This window comes from Dasypus novemcinctus, chromosome 3 (genome assembly GCF_030445035.2).
Source record: "Dasypus novemcinctus isolate mDasNov1 chromosome 3, mDasNov1.1.hap2, whole genome shotgun sequence".
NCBI classification, from domain to species: Eukaryota; Metazoa; Chordata; class Mammalia; order Cingulata; family Dasypodidae; genus Dasypus; species Dasypus novemcinctus.
In genome coordinates, this window is record NC_080675.1 from 51,063,967 (window position 1) to 51,084,680 (window position 20,714).

General features: G+C 40.4%; 1 protein-coding gene across 2 annotated transcripts in view; it reads left to right on the top strand.

Moving 5' to 3' along the window:
- The window catches only part of RTN1 (reticulon 1), a 521,272-nt gene that overhangs the window by 365,787 nt on the left and 134,771 nt on the right, over nucleotides 1-20,714 (top strand). For both annotated transcript variants that reach the window (XM_071213902.1, XM_058293347.2), the window contains one exon: nucleotides 83-832. In XM_071213902.1, coding sequence (XP_071070003.1) covers nucleotides 83-832 — 750 coding nt within the window. The remainder of the gene's footprint in view (nucleotides 1-82; nucleotides 833-20,714) is intronic.

Genomic DNA, 20,714 nt, shown 5'->3' on the forward strand with positions numbered 1-20,714 from the left:
TTGTTTTATTTCTTCTCTCTGTCCATCTGTCTGCCCCTGTGTGTGCGCCTTTCTGGCTCTTCTGCGTTCTGCGGGACGACAGAACCATCTGCTGCAGAATCCCAGGGGAAATGCAGCATCTCCGAGGATGAGCTGATCACAGCCATCAAAGAAGCAAAGGGATTGTCATATGAAACCACAGAGAGAGCACGGCCAGCGGGCCAGGTGGCCGACAGGCCGGAGGTCAAGGCCAGGTCCGGGCTTCCGGCCATCCCCAGCCCCCTGGACCACGAGGCGAGCAGCGCAGAGTCAGGGGACTCGGAGATCGAGCTGGTTTCCGAGGACCCGCTGGCCGCCGAGGACGCGCTGCCCTCGGGCTACGTGACCTTCGGCCACGTGGGCGGCCCGCCGCCCTCGCCCGCCTCGCCGTCCATCCAGTACAGCATCCTGCGGGAGGAGCGCGAGGCCGAGCTGGACAGCGAGCTCATCATCGAGTCCTGCGACGCGTCCTCGGCCTCGGAGGAGAGCCCCAAGCGGGAGCAGGACTCGCCCCCGATGAAGCCCGCGGCCCTGGACGCCATCCGCGAGGAGGCGAGCGCGCGCGCCGACGAGCGCCCGCCCAGCCGGCGGGGCCTGGCCGAGCCCGCCCCCTTCCTGCGGTCGTCCCCGGTTGTCCCTCAGACCGGCCCCGAGCTGCCCTCTGGAGACCGGGTCGAGGCTCCCGAGGAGCCCACGTCGCAGGGGAAACCGGCGGAAGCGGAGAGTTCCAGCCAAAGTGCCCCGGCAGCGGAGGGCCATGGGCAGCGAGGTCCCGGCGCAGCGCCCCCTCTGCTGTTTCTAAATAAGCAAAAAGGTAAAGGAATCGCTTGCCTGACTCTAGCAGGGTTGTCTGGTTTGTATTCTCCTCGCTGGGTGTTTTGAGGCATTCAGCAGAAGGAGGGTTCTGCCTCAGCTCTACAGTCATACCTGGGCTGGTCAAACAACTGACCAGAGCACAATTCCAAGGCGGCAGGAGGAGATGAGAGAATTCAGTTTCGCTGCTGAAACTTCCGGTGGCAGAACCATATGCTCTGAAGCTTCCGTAATAGAGGGTTTTGTGTGCACTTGCAAATCTCCTGAATGGAGTGTGACCTCCCTTTCCGCCCGGGCCTGGGGTTCCTCACTTGGGAAAGGATGGTTTTCTTGTTGTTATTGTCCAGGCTCCTTTCCAATTTCCTGCCCCCTCAGGCATGAGATGCGCTACAGTCCTCCAGGTCCAGGGACTCAGCACAGCACGAGAACATTCCATTTCGCCAGCCAAATAGGTTTAAATGATAAGGTTTTTGTGTCCCAGCTAGCCAAGGAAGACGGGGACCAAAGTTGGTTCTAGAGTTTCTCTTGTCCCTAAGAAGACATAAGGTGACTTATGAATTTTAAACATTGCCTATAACTAAGAATGACTTTGATTATGTTCTCTCCATGAAAAATCTTGGTTTGAGGTCTTCAAATGCAGTAGAAATGAAAGTCATTATTTATTTTTCAGATAGTTTGTGTATGTGGGATCTTCCCAAACAGTCATCCACTTCATCTATTTTCAGTTGTATTATGGAATTCAGGAAAGGAATCAGAGTTGGTGAATAAATAAGGCTCTTGTCATTTCTGTTTTTGTTGATGGACAGCACTGGGTGAGGGCAGAGTCCACCAGGTGAGAACACCTAGGTAGAACTTTAAAATGAACCTAAAAGCACAGCTTTATTCAAGGTTCTTTCCCACCCATCCCCTTCGCTTTTTTTAGAAGTATTTTGCCTTTTTGGGATAAATGATTTCCAGGGCACATCCTCCTTCCTGTGTATATGCTAACTTCAGTGGTGTTAGTAGCAATTAAAGTGCTTCATATAAAAATAGAAGACAAATCTTTCTCATTATAGATTGGAAACCAGTTTTTTAAATTCTTTAAAATTAACACATTGGAATAGGGATCCCAGGGGAATGTAATAACAAGATAACTCTGCCGTATGGATACTAGTAGCTTAGACATGTGGCCACATATGTAGGCTGCTAAAATGGACTCAATTTTCCAATGATAGATAATTCCAAAGGGTGGGGAGTCCCCAAATAATTCCTCAGAGTTTAAAGTGTATTTAAAGTGTGAGAGACAACAAATTTAACACTCAGAATGTGTATTTATTAGGTGGTTATTAAAATTTAGTTTGAATTCTTTTGTCACCCTGGCAGCTTGCAGGGAAACAAAGGGACATTATGAGCAGCCCATGGCCTCCTTGGGTCCCATGCAGCTGAGACTGAGTCCTTGCTGAGCCTGTGTTCTTATCGCTGTCCTGTAACGGACACGGATCTCCATTTTATTCCCCGCCTAGTGTTCCTGAAACAATCGCCATGTGCACAGTGCCATTTGGATATCATTATTCTGATAAATAAGTAAATATGAGGATTAAAGAGAAAGTGGAATTCTGCAGGCCTGTTTCCCAGCCTAGTGAATTTTGAGACAAGTACAACAACTGGGACTGACCGATTGACTGGACATCTGATGAAAAGCTAAGGGAACTGAAGACTGCAGCTGTGAATGCAAAGAGTTGAGCATCTTTTATGGCCAGTTCTGGTGTCATTGGACTCTGTGTGCAATTTGCCCCATGTGACTTAGACCTTCTGCTACCAAGTTTAGAAGCTAGAGAAGAGAGAGCAGCAGTCTTTTCAAAAGAATAAGACATGCCATTGTGAATAACCTGTGCTCCATTCTGCACTTAGGGGTCCTTTGAAATCCAGTCTCCCACTGAAACTGTCTGCTCAGCTGCATTATCCATGAGGAGAGCCTAAAAGGCCCTTCTGGGAAGCCAGGCGCTGGAGGTCCTGGGTGAATGACTCATCACCTCCTGCAGTTTATTAGAGCTCTGCGGTTCCTGCTAGTCTCTCCTGCTCCATGTCAGCAGGTGAGAGAGGAGCAGTGTTGCCCAGCCTCCCCCAGGCCATTCGTAGTTGTTGTCAGTGGGCAGCAGGATTGTGCTCTTACCAAGTACCAGTCCCCTCAGCAGTGAGGTCAGGCCAGCTGCTCTTATAGACCGAAGCCTCTGGCAATAGAACTGCATTCAAGTTTATGTATTTAGAAGTACGCTCATCTCTCTGGCATTGGGCCATCTTCCTGATGCCAGGCTCAATTTCAGAAGAGTCTAGAGATATTTAGAATAAGTTTTAGCAAATATTTGATAACTTCATAGCATACACTGTCAAGGATTACTGTTACTGATGAACGTGCCCTGAACAAGGCCTATTTTAGTAGCTTTCTCGCCTTTCAGAGACCTCTGCTGTTATTGCATTGGAGATAAAATGTAGTTATTTCTTCATGTTCTCAGTTTCTCTCCCTTTGTGTACCCCTGAGCTCCTTCTGCTCCATATTTCTGCTCCCCCAAACACACCTTCCAGGACTGCCTGTTATGAACATTAGACTCTGAAGGGGTAGATAGGTTTTGATTTATACAAGGTAAGCCCTAACAGGAACATCTCAGTAATAAGCCAATGGCCCAAATTTGGCAGGCTGCCTAGTTTCCTTCCTCCCTCCCTCCCTTCCTTTCTTTTTCTTTATTTTTTAAAGAAGTATTAGATTACAAAAAAGTGACGTAGAAAGTACAGGGGATTCTTGTATACCCCACGTCCTCCCCCTCTCACACTTTCCCCCATTAACAACCTCTTTCATTAGGTGGTATATTTGTTACAGTTATGAACACTTATTGAAGCATTGCTACTAACCATGGTCTATGGTTTACACTTCACACTGCACCATTTTATAGGTTTTGACAAAATGTATAATGGCTTGTACCTGTCATTGCAATATCGTGCAGAGCAATTCCAATGTCCCCAAAATGCCCCATGTTACACCTATTCTTCCCTCTCCCTCTCCTCAGAACCTCTGGTGACCACTGCCTTTATATCAGTGTTACAAGTTCTTCCATTACTAGAATTATAATAAGTCTACTTTGGTCCATAGTTGTATTCCCCCCTTATGTTTGTTCATTCATCAATCTTGAGGATTTTGGGGTGGCAATGCCCACTCTGCTTCTGATTGAGAGGGGGCTTAGATCTCATGGGGCAGATGGATGGAATTGTCTTGCAGTTGTAGATAACACTCTGTTTTTTGGGATGGGCATTGTCCATCATCATCCTTTTGTTTGTTACTGGGCGAGTTCAATGAACTGGAGAAGGTATTGGCTGCAACTCCGCTGAGATTCAGGGCTCAACAGGCATATGAATCAACCAAAGATTTAAGTCTCTAGAACATATATTTAATGAGTATAGTGCTAATTATAGGTTTAAATAAAAGGGACAGAAGAACCATGTGTAGGAAAATTACGAATGAGTCTAACTCTGTTACATTGGAGAGATAGGTTATCATATATTCCAAGGTAAGGCCCACGGACTTGGTGCCAAATTCCTGGTGTTATCTTCCCTGCCTCGAGTGTCCAGGTGTCTCTAGAGCCTCAGGGGCACCCCTACTTGAGGCTTTGTTTACTGTGGCAGTCAGTGAGAGCCTCCTGAGAGTTGCATAGGCATAACTTCTGGAACAACCTCCCCAATTCACTTGAAATCTCTTACTCATAAAAACTCATTAGTATTTAATATTTTCTTCCTTTGGTCACAGTCTTTTTCCAAATGCATCACTAGTTGGCAGGCTGCCTACTTTTCTGCTTCAGGGGGTGCATTTTCTGCTGCATGAGATTAGGAGGCTCTGTTATCCCTTCTACTCCACTGGTTAGGCTCTACCAATTGCAAGATGGCATGTAGGGTTGCCTGAAAGGGAAAATGAGCAGAATCAAACCCTGAGGAAACTGTGCCGCAGATAGCCAGTATATCAAGAGATAGTCAGGAAAAAAATGTAAATGTCAACTCAGATTCCCTGCAAATCACTACAATCTTAATGGGTAACAGATTTTGTCATTTTATCAAGATGGTGCTGAGGAGGGCAGCACCAAGAATTCAGTGCCTTAAAGGAGAGGTAACTTTGCCAAGGGGGAAGCCTCTGTATATTAGCACTTGCATCTCCCTTTCCACTTTTCAGCAGATGGCCTCACGTCCTATCTCACTGAAAAAAATAGAGGTTCTTGTGCATGCATTCCACTCCACTTCTTGCCCCTCTGTAAACTTATTTCTGTGAACTTATTTCTGTATATCTGTAAACTTATTTCTCTGAACTTCTGGTTTTTGCTAGAGACTATAACGACCTTCTATTCACTGCTGTTAAAGACTTACTTTAAAATCTCTTTATGAAGAAAATGATTATGGTTAATGACTAGACTGACACAGGCAATTCGTCAGTTCCTAAGGATATCCCAAACTATGCCTTACTACTTGAATTACTCTGATTTCTTATCAAATTGTTTTTACTCTGTTGCACTTTGGCATTTAGCTATTAACTTGCATTGAGAGATGTTAAAAGAATTTCTATCATACCTATGCTGAGGAGGATTTTAAGGATGCTGTCTGGTGCATCTCACAATGAAGAAAATTCTCTCAGAGTTAAGGACCAGAAAATGTTGTGCTTCTGCTGAGAATTAGGCTTGTTTTTATCTTACCTCTCAGTGCCTCATTTTCTAGTACCTAACTCATAGGGTTGTTGCAAGGATGAAATAAGTTTAATATATATGAGGTGCTAAGAATTATGCATGGCACATGATTGGCTTTCAATAAATGTTAACTTTTATTATGATTACTACCTTGCAAGCATGATAAATCTGTAAAACTAATCATATTTCTTTCTTTACTTTGGCTACCAGGAAGCTTAGTACAAAATTTAACTTTGATTTATTTTCTTTTCCTTCTTGTATTTTCTCTTTGCCTGAATTTCCTCATCTAACAATTTTTATATGTCATTTTAAATCTTTTTATGGATTAATCCAATGCATATAAAAATAAACCTAGTACTCTGTAACATAGCCATATGTGCACACACTTTACCTCATCTTTAGACTCATAAATAGGGTGTTCTTTTGTTTGAGACTAATCCCTCCACCTGGTTGCATCTCCTATATCTGTTATAGTCTCTGGATCTTGCCACATGAATTTTTCCCATTCTCTGCCCTTATTTTCAACCTTTTTTTCTTTCCTAAAGCTATCCTCACACATGCAGAAGCTATGTAGAACTTTGGCCAAAAGTTCTCTCTTGAACCTTCATCTCTCTAATGACTGACTCGTCCATCTACCTTCCAGTTCCTAATTCCCAGAGGCAGCCACAGGGGTTTTTGTTGTTGGTTTGGTGGTTGTTGTTCTATCATTTTAGAAATTTTCTTTATGTATTTTGGCAGATATAAATTTGACCATTTCCATAGTCAAAGCCTTGAAGAATAGCCTTTATCATTCAACATTTCCCAAAGTATGTCCTGAGGATGTTAAGAATAAGTTATTTCTGCATTGTATCTTCTATAGTTTTAAGATGATGAAAATATAAATTTGTCTTTAACCAAATTGAGTTATTATTCTGACAAACTATTGCAAGAGTAGTTATGTTTTATAGATGTCAGCTTAAAGAGACTTTCCAATAACTTTGTGATAACTTAAGTAAGATATGCAGGATATGTTTCTGTTAAGGAAAAAGAGAGTAAAGTCCTAAAGTAAAATGACTTGTTGCTGCAGAATGAGAAACAGGAATGTGTAGAACTAAACCTGACTGGATATAGAAAGTTATAGGTTTGTAGAAAGGAATTTTATCTGTCATGGTCAAGATTTGATATAAGACTTTTTAAAGTTTTCTTATTGTATCTTAATAGAATTTGAAAAAAAAAACAAAAAATAAACATGTAATTAAAAAATAAACTTAAAAAAAAGAATAAGTTACAGCAGTTAAAAAAAAAGACTCCACAGTCAAAAAAAAAAATTCAAAATGCTGAGTTAAACAGGTTTCATTACTTCTTGAATTCTCAGAGCCTTTAAAACACCAATACACAGTGTGAATCAACAGGATAGATATGTGGTATTTCCTAAACTTATCTGATTGCAAAAGCTTTTTTATAAGGGATGTAGCTGCCAGGAACCAGCTTAACCCACCAGCTTTTCCTTTTGAAGCAGTCACAAAGGTAGCATTGTTCCAAATTGGTATAAATGGTAGTTTCAGGACACTGTGGGATGGTTTCCTTCTCTCTCTTGTGTAGAATTGCTCCAAATCTTGTTTGCCCCCAGGACTTATTAATCGTGGGACTTTACACCTTCAGGGTGTTTGTAAAGATCTGGAATGGTTATTATAGCTTTGTAATATTTCAATGCCAGTTCCCAACTCCGAAGGAAATTTGGCCTGGGCATGGAGTAGGATATCCTTGCTCCTAAAATGGGTTCAAGACAACCTTGAACTTGCCTGTAGAGTAGAGATGGAAAACATCCAGATGCCTCAAAAAATAATGACCTTATATTTTGATTGTGAACCTTATTCCTTACTCAGCCCTTTTATTCCTCTCACATAAATCATCCTCATTTACTGATGGGATCATGGGTCTTGGGGGATAGAATTCACACACTTGTAACTCTCAGAGCCAAGACTGGCTCCAGGGGATCCTCCATCCCTTGCAAATGCTAACCTTGCTGCTCTCTATATCTGGGTGGGATGCTCATAGATGCGGTCTCTGTACTTCTGGATTCTATCCTTGTGACCCTGCTTAACACTCCTGCATAGATTGACTCATGTCCCCTACAAGACATGTTCATGTCCTAACCCCTGGATGTGTGGATCCGAACTCATTTGTAAATAGGATCTTTGAAGATCCTATTAAGATGAGGCCTAACTAAATTAGGGTGGGATTTACTCCAATATGACTGGAGTTTTTATAAGCAGAGAAAATTTTGGACACTGAGGTATAAGCCCCAGGAGGAAGCAGTAAGTGATAGATTGCCATGTGGTGGAGGCAGAGTAATTACCACTAAGCTGCCACTAGAATGCTACAGGCTTTGAAGAGGGCATGGCCTGTTGACACTTTTATTTTGGACATCTAACCTCCAAACTGTGAGCCGATAAATTCCTGTTTTTTAAAAAAATAGAATGTTCCTGAAATACAGAATGATATACATTTCACCCAAGGTTATGTCAGCCCACCGAAGCAAGACTTTACCAATTCATTCATTCTTCCTTCCTTTGATTCAATAATATGGCATACTCTACACCTAGTGACTACTAGGGATATAGTAGTCACCAAGTCAGACATGAACCCATTGTTCATGGGTTTATTTTCAGGGGAGTGAGGGTGAGGGAGAAGATACTAAAAAAGTAAAGTAAATATTAGTAAATAACTATAGATTGTGATCATTTGATGAGAAATAAACTGAGTGAAGTATGAGAGTACACATGGTGATGGATGGCAGTAAGAAGTCAGAGAAAGACTTGCTGAGGAGTCAGCTATGGCAAGATCTGATTGAAGAGTATTCCAGAAAGAAGAGAAATTGCAAATGCCAGAAGCAGGAAAGATCTGGGAATATTCTATAAAACTGAAGAAAAAAGACTGATGTAGCTAGAATGTGATAGGCAAAGGGAGAATTGCAAAAATTGGGTTAGATGGTCAGCAATGCCTCTTCATGCATGGCCATGTAGGTGATGGAGCAGAGTTTGAACTTTATCCCTAGTGCCAGTAAGGGAGGCTTTGAAAGATTTTTAAACTAGGAAGTGACATGACCTGTTTTGCGTTTTTAAAGGTCACATTGGTTGTCATAGGGAGAAAGGATTGGAGAAGGACAAGCATGGAAGCAGAAAGACTAATTAGGAAACTGTTGCAGTAGTGCAGGCATGAGATGCGGGTGGCTGGGAAAGGGTGGTAGCAATGGAGATAGAGAGCAACGGGCAGGTTTGTTAAATGTTTTGGACATTGACTTATACTGATGGATTGGATTGGTGGTGGGGGTGACTTGATCCCCCAGACCTCTCAGATTATATTTCAGTTTTTAACACCAAGATGGTTACTAATAGGTACAAAAATGTCTGCAACGTGAAAAGATACCCCAAATTTTGATGCTGCTTTATTAGTCATTGCCTGCTCTTGGAAAATCATCCATTTGGGTTATAATGGCACTGAAATAGTCTCTCGCAGTTTGAGCTCCATATGTAGATACTTTCATGGCCAAGCATCTAGAATTTTAATGGTCATCAATATGTTTAGGTGCCAGTGAAGTTTGGGTGGCTGAGATTGAAGCTGGAATGAGAGACAAATATTGTACATGTGGGGATTAAATATGATGCTGAGTAAGATAGGTAGGGATTGTGGATAAGCAGGTTGGCTATTTAAATAGAGTTAGATACAAGTTTGGCTAGGGCCAGGAACCCATGAAAGCTTCAGAATGTCTAAAACTTGGTTTTCAAATACAAATCAGTTTTACTAATAGGCAGAGAAAAGACAGCATAGTGCAAGAGAGCAGTGGTTAAAATTAAAGCAAAGGCATCTTTAAGGCAGACACACTCAGACAGAATTTTGCACGAGCTCCCCATTGAGCCTCGTTCCCTCTGTGCAAGGCTGCAGTTGAACATGGTGAGTACTCAGTGCTTCCTTAGTCCACCCTGTCTCTGGAATGGTCTTTCTAGGTTTTAAACGGCCTGGGCCTGAGAAGATGGTCCTCTTCTGCCAGGTAAAGCAGCCATGTGAAGTATTTGTCCAGAACTTTTCTTTCTCCTTGTGGAAATGGGGAAAGGGGCAAGGACAGCAGATTAGGAGCTCAGTGGAACCATTTGGTTTCCCTAGATGGTATTTCTCAAAGTGTGGTTGGTGGACCATTTATATCACAAGCAGCTTGTTAAAATGCAGATTTAGCTAAACTGACTCCAGCACCTCCTAGAGAAGGGATGAGGAATCTGCTCCCTTAATTAGTTTCCCAGTGAATCCGAGGCATACCAGAATTTGAGAACAACTGTTCTGGAGACTGGAGACTGGAGACTGGAGGCTGATCTCTCAAAATCCTCAGAGAAATCTTTAGCAGGTTTTTCCTTTAGTGCTTTAACTTTTCCAGGGGCTGGGCCAGACTCCTGAAACTTGTGGGCATAGATGGTAGTTAAAATGGGTTAAAATAATTTGTTTGTGGAGTTGAGAATGAAGTTGTACCATTAACTCTGAGAATCCCACCTCCTGGTGAGAGCGGTAGAGGGGGATAATGTAAACATACCCTCAGCCTTCCCACTTCACTCTACCATGGGGCTTCTTAACCTTTTTTGTTCCATGTACCCTTTTGCCAGTCAGGTGAAAACCATAGAACTATACTGTGTATTATTTAATAAATATATCACACCTGCACCAACACATTTGTCCCCACAAGAATAACGTGTTTTTGAATTTCAGTTCAAGCTCACAGACCCCTTTTTAAGAACCCCTGCATTCCCGTGTCTCCACCCCACAAAGCCTCCAGAACGAAGGCCCCAGAAGGAGGTGTTGAAGACCCTGAGGAGCTAATCACTCCTTTCCCCAGTAGTTTGAAGCCTCCTGGATCAGATGGGTCCTCACGTTGGAAATTCAGAGTAGAGAGAAAAGGCCTGGGGGTGGGGTTAAGATGTGTGCTTCCAGTCACAAGTGGAGAGAAGCAAGCTTGGTCTTAATTACACAAGAACAAAACTGAATTACGACTCAATAATTCAGTTCATAGCTACATATTTTGAAAAATACAGCATTCTGGCTGCCCTTCTGGCAGGTGCCTCATTTTCTTACAACTCTTGGCAAGGAAATCTTGGAAATCTTGGGGGGATTATCTGCACACAAAACACTTACAAAAACAGTGTATGTGTTCCAACACCTAATTCTTTTATTTCCAGATTCACTATTGCTTACTTCCCCTAACATCTCCAGGAGATTTGTTTGTTTCTACACCTAAAAATGCAGAGAAGCTTTCTAATTGATAATCTCCACTCACTGGTTAATATCTGTTGCCATCCTGTGGTTATGATGAAAATATCCAACCTCTACTTTTCAACTTCACATGAAACCACCATGATGTGAAATTTATAATCATATCTCCTGGGTTATGATGTAAGAAAATATGTCTTTGAATGACTTTACAATGTCCACATGGCCTTAGATTTACATGCTTTTTGTTCGATTATTTAAATCACTATTCACATTTTCCTTGGAACAAATGTAAAGACAGAGTTTCAAAAAATATTCCTAAATGAGTAGTAGATTTTGCCAGAATTAATATTATAATCTTTTAGAATTTCTGAACCAGAGTTTCCTGCTAGGTGGAGTGTTGGATGATCAATACCCTCATTTTTTTTTTTTAAGATTTATTTATTTATTTATTTCTCTCCCCTCCCCCCCTCCACCCAGTTGTCTGTTCTCTGTGTCTATTTGCTGTGTCTTCTTTGTCCGCTTCTGTTGTTGTCAGTGGCACGGGAATCTGTGTTTCTTTTTGTTGCGTCATCTTGCTGTGTCAGCTCTCTGGGTGTGTGGTGCCATTCCTGGGCAGGTTACACTTTCTTTCGTGCTGGGCGGCTCTCCTTACGGGGCACACTCCTTGCACGTGGGGTTCCCCTATGTGGGGGATACCCCTGCATGGCAGGGCACTCCTTGCGCACATCAGCACTGCGCGTGGGCCAGCTCCACACGGGTCAAAGAGGCCCGGGGTTTGAATCGCGGACCTCCCATGTGGTAGGCGGACGCCTTAACCACTGGGCCAAGTCCGCCGCCCTAATACCCCCATTTTAAATTGAAGTCAAGAATTGAGGTACAGCAAATTGTTCAAGGTGACATCACTGAAGTGGCAGAACCAGAATTTAAAATAAGAGCTCCTTAACCCAACTCTCAGTCCAGGCGATTGTCTTGTTTATGAGCAAAGCTAAATGCTTTTCTATGTCAAATTGCTTTAGAATTTGGAGAGATACGTTTAATATCATAAATGTATCTTAATGCAAATAGGGAATTTATAATGACAAAGTGTGCACAACTAGTTCAAGTGGTAGCATGATCAATAAGCTGGAAATTCTGTATAATCCCCTGAAAATAATAAAAGAAAAATTTAGACTAGCCAGTTGATGGTTGAATCATTTTTCTATAGAGTCAGAGTTTTCACAAATGTTTAAAAATAAAGAAAATCATAAGTAAATTGGTTCTAGTTAACCCTGATATAAATAAATGACCTCATTGTCAATTTGTCCCTTTTATTTACTTTCTCTTCCCTTTGTTGATGCCCACGTTTTTATGCCCTTTCTTCTTCTGAAAACAGAATCCTGAAATTCTGTGTAGATTTTATGTATTCCTCTAAGATGTACTATGTTCCAAAGCCCAAAATCTTGGCTTTGACTTTGATTTATAAATCATCTCATGGTTTACATTCTGGTTCCCATGAAGATCATGTCTTTCTCTAAAAGCCCACTAGTGTAGCTAAAATCATTGGAGGCCTTGCTGATAGAAAGTCCCTTGTTAATAGACAAGTCCCTGAGGTGAACTGTGGAGACTGAGGGCAAAGGTTTCACCTTTACTCTTCATCTGTCAACCTTCACTGATTTGCCTCTACAATGAGATATGAGATCATTCACATGAATCATAAATTTCATGTCTCCCACTATACAAAAATTTGCCCTGATATTTATATGATGTACATTTTGTTACTGGCAAAGCTGGGTAACTTTCCATCCGATTGATACTTCCCTCTTCCATAGTATATTGTTGTTCCTGGAAAGTGGCTGCTTAATCAGGGCCTGTATTTCCCAGTCCTCCTTGCACCTAGGGGATGACACGAGCCTAGTTCTTACCAACAGAATGGGGTTGGAGGCAATGTGGGCCACATCTGGGGCAAGGTCAGTAAGAAGCAGTTGTGCCTTCTCTTTCCTTTTTTTTCTTACAGTGGTGATAACAAGACCTAGAGGTTGGCAAAGGCACTAAATGCAAGGAACCTGGGTCCCTGACTTACTACCTGGAGGAAAGCTGCCTGCTAATGAACCCTCACTCTGGTCTATTAAGTTAGTAAAAAATAAATTTCTCCTGTGTCAAGCCACTGAAATTTTGATTTTATTTGTTACTGTAACCAGCATTATCCCTACTAATATGATAACTCATGATGTAGTGCAAGGTTGAGAAAGACTTATACTTGGAAAGTGTGTTGCAACATATGTCCCATAGTTGCATCATTTTACAAGCCTTGCTTTTTCCTTCTCTGTTCTTTCCTCCTTTGTACTCTCCTTTGCTGGTGCTGATCAGCCCCACTGCTAGAATGACCAGTATGATAATTTTGAGCAGATTAAAAGAAGATAAACCTGTCCTCAAAATATTTTATTGCTACCAAAAACTCTACAAGTCTATAATAACCACGAGGTGGGAAGCTGCTGCCCTCTGGAGTTGTGCAAAGTAAGCAGCAGCCCTGCTAGTGACCATCAGGTTCATGATAGAAGAAGCTTTAAATGTTTTTCTGATATACCATGCTGGGAAGATTCTAGAAGTCCATCTATTTAGGACTAATCCCAGGCAAAATTGAGAAATAGGCAGGATATTTTGGTGTCCCCTGCCTCCTACCATTAATGTATTCCCTGCCTCAGAGCCCCTCAGCTATCAAGGCTTCAACTTTAGAGCCCAGTCCTTCTGAGCTCTTCCTACTTCCCTTTTAAAACACATATTCCTTCCCTTATAAAACACATAATCCTTGGGCTCAATCAGCTGTGTTCCTGTCTACGGTATAGGAGACTCTTCTGAGCTCTTCCTACTTCCCTTTTAAAACACATATTCCTTCCCTTATAAAACACATAATCCTTGGGCTCAATCAGCTGTGTTCCTGTCTACGGTATAGGAGGTCCAGGGTTCAATGCCTGGTGAGCGCAAGCTGACCTGCGCAGCAAGCTGGCCCATGTGGGAATGCCACCCCACGTGGGAGTGCTCCTGGCAGAGGAATGCCACCCTGCCAGGAGTGCCAGTTGACACAGAGAGCTGGTGCAGCAAAATAACACAACAAAAGACACAGAGGAGAGAAAATAAAAGATGCAGCAGAACAGGGAGCTGAGGTAGTGCAAGAGAGTAATTGCCTCTCTCCCACTCCGGAAGGTCCCAGGATCGGTTCCTGGAGCCACCTAATGAGAATGTAAGTAGATACAGACGAATCCACAAATGGACACAGAGAGCAGACAATGGGGTGTGTGTGTGTGTGGGGGGGTGGAGGGTAGAGATAAATAAATAAATCTTAAAGAAAAACAACACATGTTTCTTGTGTTCTCTTTCATTGGGGCGCTTCATGCTCTCCATTTCTTAGAGTATACTATACAGGTTTAATTTGATGAGACAACTCTTTTTTATGTGTTCTGAGCAATGAATGTTCTTTAGAGTAAGGAACAGTGCATAGGCTGCTGAAGCATGATGGAAATATCCAATGAGAATAATCCATTCATCTTGTTCCTGTTCTATGCTTGCCAGGCAATGACGAGCCTATCCCCCCACCAGGATGAAACTATTCCAGTACATCTCCAGTGAAAATTTGTAAATGGGCATCCTGATTTTTTCCAAATTAAGATATGTTTAAGTTTTGGAACACTCATTGTTGAGAGTGGAAACTTGGGCTAAGGAAACAACAGCATCAAGCAGCATGCCAGGCTTACCCTTGTGGTGGCTTACTCTTTCAGATATCTGGGCACTTCACCCAAGTTAAGAGGCTGCTGTATAGGAGCATTTTAGTTTCTTTGGCTGCTCAAGCAAATACCATTCATTGGGTTGCTTTAAACTATGGGAATGTATTAGTTCACAGTTTTGAGACTAGGAAAAATTTCAAATCAAGATATCATCAAGGCCATGCTTTCTTCCCAAAGACTGGCATTCTGGGGCTGACTGCTAGTTATATTTGGCCCTGGGCTCCTCTGTCCCATGGCAATGTACATGGCATCCTCTCTCTTCTCTTCTAGGTTTCATTGATCTTCAGTGTCTTGCTTCCTGTAGCTTTCTTTCTGTGCCTGAATTTCATTCTGCTTATAAAGGACAACAGTAACAGAATGAAGAACCATTGTGATTGAATTGGGCCATACCTTAACTGAAGTATCCTCATTAAAAGGTCCCACTTACAATGGGTTCACACTCACAATAGTGGATTAAGTTTAAGAACATGTTTTTCTGGAGCACGTAACTTCAAACCACCACAAGGAGGACTCACACACTAGTTGATAACAATTACACAATGAGATGGGGCTTTGGAAAATTATTGTTATTTACTTAATGTAGGAATTCTTTCTGCAATGTGCTCTTTCAAAAATTTCAATTAATAAGTTATAGGTTGTCTTTATATGTCATGGTTTGATTGGCTGCTTTTTCGTGATCTCATTAATGGTCTCTTTCTCAAGCATATTTTTGGACAAGTTGCCTCTGGAAAGGTTTCTTAAAACCCCTGACCTAATTTATCATCTTCTTTTGAGTGCTGTCTTCTAAATATTCCAGATTATAATCTTTAAGTATAATGTCTATAGATCAGGATTTTAAAATATCCCCAGGTGTTCAGTTAAGATAGACAACCAGTGAGTTATTATACATCTATGGGGTATGGACTCTTCTTATCTTCAATACTATTTGTATTGTCTGCTCCCGGGGCTCAGACATTACATACTTTTTTCCCCTTTTAAATTTATTTTACTTTATTAGAGAAGTTGTGAGTTTACCTAATAGTCAAGCATAAAATACAGGATTCTCATATACCACTCCACCACCAACACCTTGCTTTGCTGTAGAGTATTTGTTACAATTGATGATAGCACAATTGGAGTATTAACTAAAGTCCATGGTTTAATTTAGGGCTCACTGTTTGTGTAGTGTAGTTCATGGATTTTTAAAAACTTTTTGTTCTGTTGCCATATATACAATCTAACATTTCCCCCTTTTAATCATATTCATATGTATATTTCAGTGCTGTTAATTTCGTTCACAAGTTAGTGTTACTATCACCATTATCCATTGCCAAAACATTTCCATCATTCCAAATAGGAATTGTGTACATTGTAAGCCTTAACTTTCCATTCCCTATCCCCATCCCATCCCCTGGTAACCTATATTCTAGATTCTGACTCTATGAGTTTGTTTATTCTAATGGTTTCAAATCAGTGAGATCATATAATATTTGTCCTTTTGTGTCTGGCTTATTTTACTCAACATGATGTCTTCAAGATTTATCCATGTCGTGGCATGTATCAGAACTCCATTTTTTTTAATGACTGATTAATATTCCATTGTATTTATAGACCACATTTTATTTGTCCATCCGTTGCTTGATGGACACTTAGGGTTCTTCCACCTTCTGGCAATTGTAAATGATGCCTGTATGAACATTGGTGTGCAAATATCTGTTCGAGTTCCTGCTTTCAGTTCTTTTGGGTATATACTTAGCAGTGGAATTTCAGATCATATGATAGTTATATACTTAGCTTTCTCAGGAACTACCAAACTGTCTTCCATAGTGGCTGCATCATTTTTACATTGCCACAAGCAATGAATGAGTGTTCCTGTTTCTCTGCATCCTCTGCAACACTTGTTATTTTCCTTTTTTTTTAACAGCTGCCATTCTAATGGGTGTGAAATGATATCTTACTGCGGTTTTGATTTGCATTTCCCTGATGGCCAGTGATGTTTCTTCTTTGGGGAGATGTCTATTCAAGTCTTTTGCCCATCTTTTAATTGGGTTGTTTGTCTTTTTGTTCATAAGTTGAAAGGTTTCTTTACGTATTCTGAATATTAAACCACTATCAGATATGTGGTTTCCAAATATTTTCTCCCATTATGTAGGTTGTTGTTTTACTTTCATGATAAAGTTCTTAATGTCCAAAGTTTCAAATTTTGATGACATCTCATTTATCTATTTTTTCTTTTGTTACTATTGCTTTGGGTGTAAAGTCTAAGAAACCATTGCCCAACACAAGGTCCTAGAGATTCTTCCCTACATTTTCTTCTCCTAGAAGCTCTAGCTATTACATTTAGGTCTTTGATCCATTTTTGAGTTTATTTTTGTATGTGTGAGGTAGGGGTCCACCTTCTTATTTTTGCTAACGAAGATAGAATTTTCCCAGGACCATTTGTTGAAGAGACTGTTTTTTCCCAGTTGAGTGGTCACTACCCACTTGTCAAAAAATAATTGACCATAAATATGAGGATTGATTTCTGAACACTCAATTTGATTCCATTGGTCTATATGTCTATCCTTGTCCTAGTACCAGGCTATTTTGATTACTGTCGCTTTGTAATAAGTTTTTAGATTAGGAAGTGTGAGTCCTCCAACTTCATTCTTTTTATTCAAGATGGCTTTAGCTATTTGGGGCCCCTTACCCTTCAATATAAATTTGATGATTGGATTTTCCATTTCTGCAACGAAGGTTGTGGAATTTTGATTGGGATTATATTGAATCTATAAATTGCTTTGGATAGTATTACCATCTTAATGATATTTTAGTCTTCCAAACCATGAACAGAGAATGAACATTTATTTAGATCTTTGATTTCCTTAAACAATGTTTTATAGTTTTCCATGTCCAAATCCTTTACATCCTTTGTTAGATTTATTTCTAGATTGATTCTCCATTCAAAATAGCAACTATTTTGAATGGAGTTTTTTTCTTGATTTCTTGTTCTCATTGTTCATTGCTTGTTTATAGAAACACTATGATTTTTGGGTGTTGACCCTGTACCTTGCCACTTGCTGAATTAATTTATTAGTTCTAGAAGCTTTGTTGTGGATTTTTTCAGGATTTTGTGTATATGGGATCATATCATCTATAAATAGGAAAGGTTTTGCTTCTTTTTTGCTAGTTTGGATGCCTTTATTTCTTTTTCTTGCCTAATTTATCTGGCAAGATCTTCCAGTACAACGTTGATAAACCCTGATAAGAGTGGACATCATTGTCTTGTTCCTGATCATAGAGGGAAAAGCTTTCAGTCTTTCATCATTAAGTAGGAGGTTAGCTGTGAACTTTTCATATATGGCCTTTATCATGTTGAGGAAGTTTCCTTCTATTCCTCATATTCTAACTGTTTTTATTCAGAAGGCTCTGGATCTTGTCATATGTCTTATCTGCTTCAATTGAGATGGTCATGTGGTTTTTCCCTTCAGTCTGTTAATGTGGTATATTACATTAATTGATTTTTCTTATGTGGAACCATCCTTGTATACCAGGGTTAAATCCCATTTGATCATGGTGTGTTATTATTTTAATATGCTATTGGATTCAGTTTGATAGTATTTTATTGACAATTTTTGCATCTATATTCATGAGAGGTATTGGCCTGTAGTTTTCTTTTCTTGTAGTATCTTTATTTGGTTTTGGTGTGAGGGTGATGTTGGCTCATAGAATTAGGGAATGTACTCTCCTCTTCCATTTTTTGGGAGAATTTGAGCAAGATTGATGTTAATTTTTCTTGGAATGTTTGGTAGAATTCCCCTGTGAAACCATCTATTCTTGTGCTTTTCTTTATTGGGAAATGTTTGATTACTGATTAAATCTTTTTGTTAGTAATTTGTTTGTTGAGAACTTCTGTTTCTTCTTGGGTCTGTATAGGTAGTTTGTGTATTCTAAGAGTTTCACCATTTCACCTAAGTTATCTAATGTACTGGTATAGAGTTGTTCTTAATATCCTCCTATAGTCATTTTTATTTCAGCAGGGTCAGTAGTCACGTTCCCCTTCTTAATTCTGATTTCAGTTATTTTTGTCCTCTCTTTTTCCTTGTCAGTCTAGCTAATGGTTTTTCCATTTTATTTGTCTTTTCAAAGAACCAACATTTGGTTTTGTTGATTCTTTCTATTGGTTTTGTTCGTTTGTTTGTTTTCTATTTCATTTATCTCAGTTCTAATCTTCATTTCCTTCCTTCTCCTCACTTTGGGTTTACTTTGCTCTTCTTTTTCTAGTTCTTCCAGTATTGAGTATAGGTTCTCTGTATTGGTCAGCCAAGGGGTGCTGATGCAAAATACCAGAACTGGTTGGTTTTTATAAAAGATATTTATTTGGGGTAAAAGCTTAGTTATCAGACCATAAAGTGTAAGTTACTTCCCTCACCAAAGTCTATTGCCACGTGTTGGAGCAAGATGGCTCCAGGGTTCAGGCTTTCTGGGTTCCTCTTTTTCTGAGCTCATTTCTCTTTGGGCTCAGCTGCTCTGCTTTCTCCAAATGGCCAGCTGTAGAATATCAGGCGAACGACTCTGTCTTTTTCCCCGAGGCCTCTGCCTGTGTTTAATGGACGTCTCTCCTCCTCACTTGCTTGCTTCTCTGTGTGTTTACTTCCTGGGCTCCAGGATCAAAACTCCAAACTCCCTTCTCTGCAGTGCGGCTTCTCTGTGAATCACCCCTACCCCACATCCTACATACGTGGCCCAATCAAAGCCTCAGTCATTATTTAATCAAGTAAAAGTGAAACTTCTGAATCCAATATAATCTAATATGCCCAGAGGAACAGACCAGTTTACAAAGATAATCCAATATCTTTTTGGAATTCATAAACAATATCAAACTGCTGCACTCTCTAATTTGAAGTCTTTCTTCTTTTTTAATGTAAGCATTTAGAGCTATAAATTTCCTGCTCAGCACCACTTTTCACTGCATCTGATAAGTTTTGATATGTTGCATTTTCATTTTCATTCAACTCAAGATACTTCCTAATTACATTTCTGATTTTCTTTTTAACTTATTGCCTGTTTTAGGATATATTAATTTTCACATATTTGTGAATTCTCCATTTCTTCCCTGTTATTGTTTCCTAGTATCATTCTTCTTTGTTTGGAGAAAATACATTGTATGATTTCAGTATTTTTTAATGTACTGAGACTTGTTTTGTGACCTAACATGTGGTCTATCCTAGAGAATTGATCCATGTGCACTCTAGAATATTTATCCTGTTTTTGTTGGGTGAAGTAGTCTGTATATGTCTTTTAGGTCTAGTTGATTTAGAGCATCATTCAGGTCCTGTGCTTTCTTATTGATCTTCTGACTAGATGGTCTATTAGTGAGAGTGGTGTATTAAACTGTTCTCCTGTTAAGGTAGAACCCCCTAATTCTCTGTTCAACTCTGTCAAGATTTGCTTCATAGGTTTTGTGGCTCTGCTTTTAACTACATATATATTTATACTTACTACAGTTTCCTGTTAAATTGTTCCTTTTACTAGGATATAATGTCCATCTTTGTCTCTCATAACTGTTTTTGACTTAAAGCCTATTTTACCTGATATTAGTATAGCCACCCCTGCTCTCTTTTGGTTACCACTTACATGGTATATTTTTTCTATCCTTTCACCCTAGACCTGCTTGAATCTTTGGATTTAAGGTGATTCTCTTGGAGTTAGCATATAGTAGGACCATGCCTTTTTTTTTTTTTTTTTTAAATCCATTTTTCCATTCTCTGCTTTTTGACTGGAGACTTTAATCCATTTATATTTGTATTAGTCTGCCAAAGGGGTGCCTATGCAAAGTACCAGAAATCTGTTGGCTTTTATAAAGGGTATTTATTTGGGGTAAAATCTTACAATCCAGAGTCCATGGAAAGTCCAACTCAAGGCCCCATTAGAGATGCTTTCTCATCAAAGTCAGCTGTTGAAGCAAGATGGTGGACAATATCTGCCTGGTCTCTTCTTCCCCTCTGGGTTTCCTCTTCCTCTTGAACTCCGTGGACCCTCTTGAGGTTTCATGCTTAATTGAGTCTGTGGTCCTCTCTCTCCTAGTATAGAGCTTGTTTCTTTCTGGGCCTTCTATATCAGTCTTGGCTGTTCTGCTAGCTTCCCAATTTCAGCTGTAAGCTATCAAGCAAAATGGCTCATCTTTCCCTGGGGCCTCAGCTGTTTGAGCCTTCTCCTTTCAGTCACATGGCAT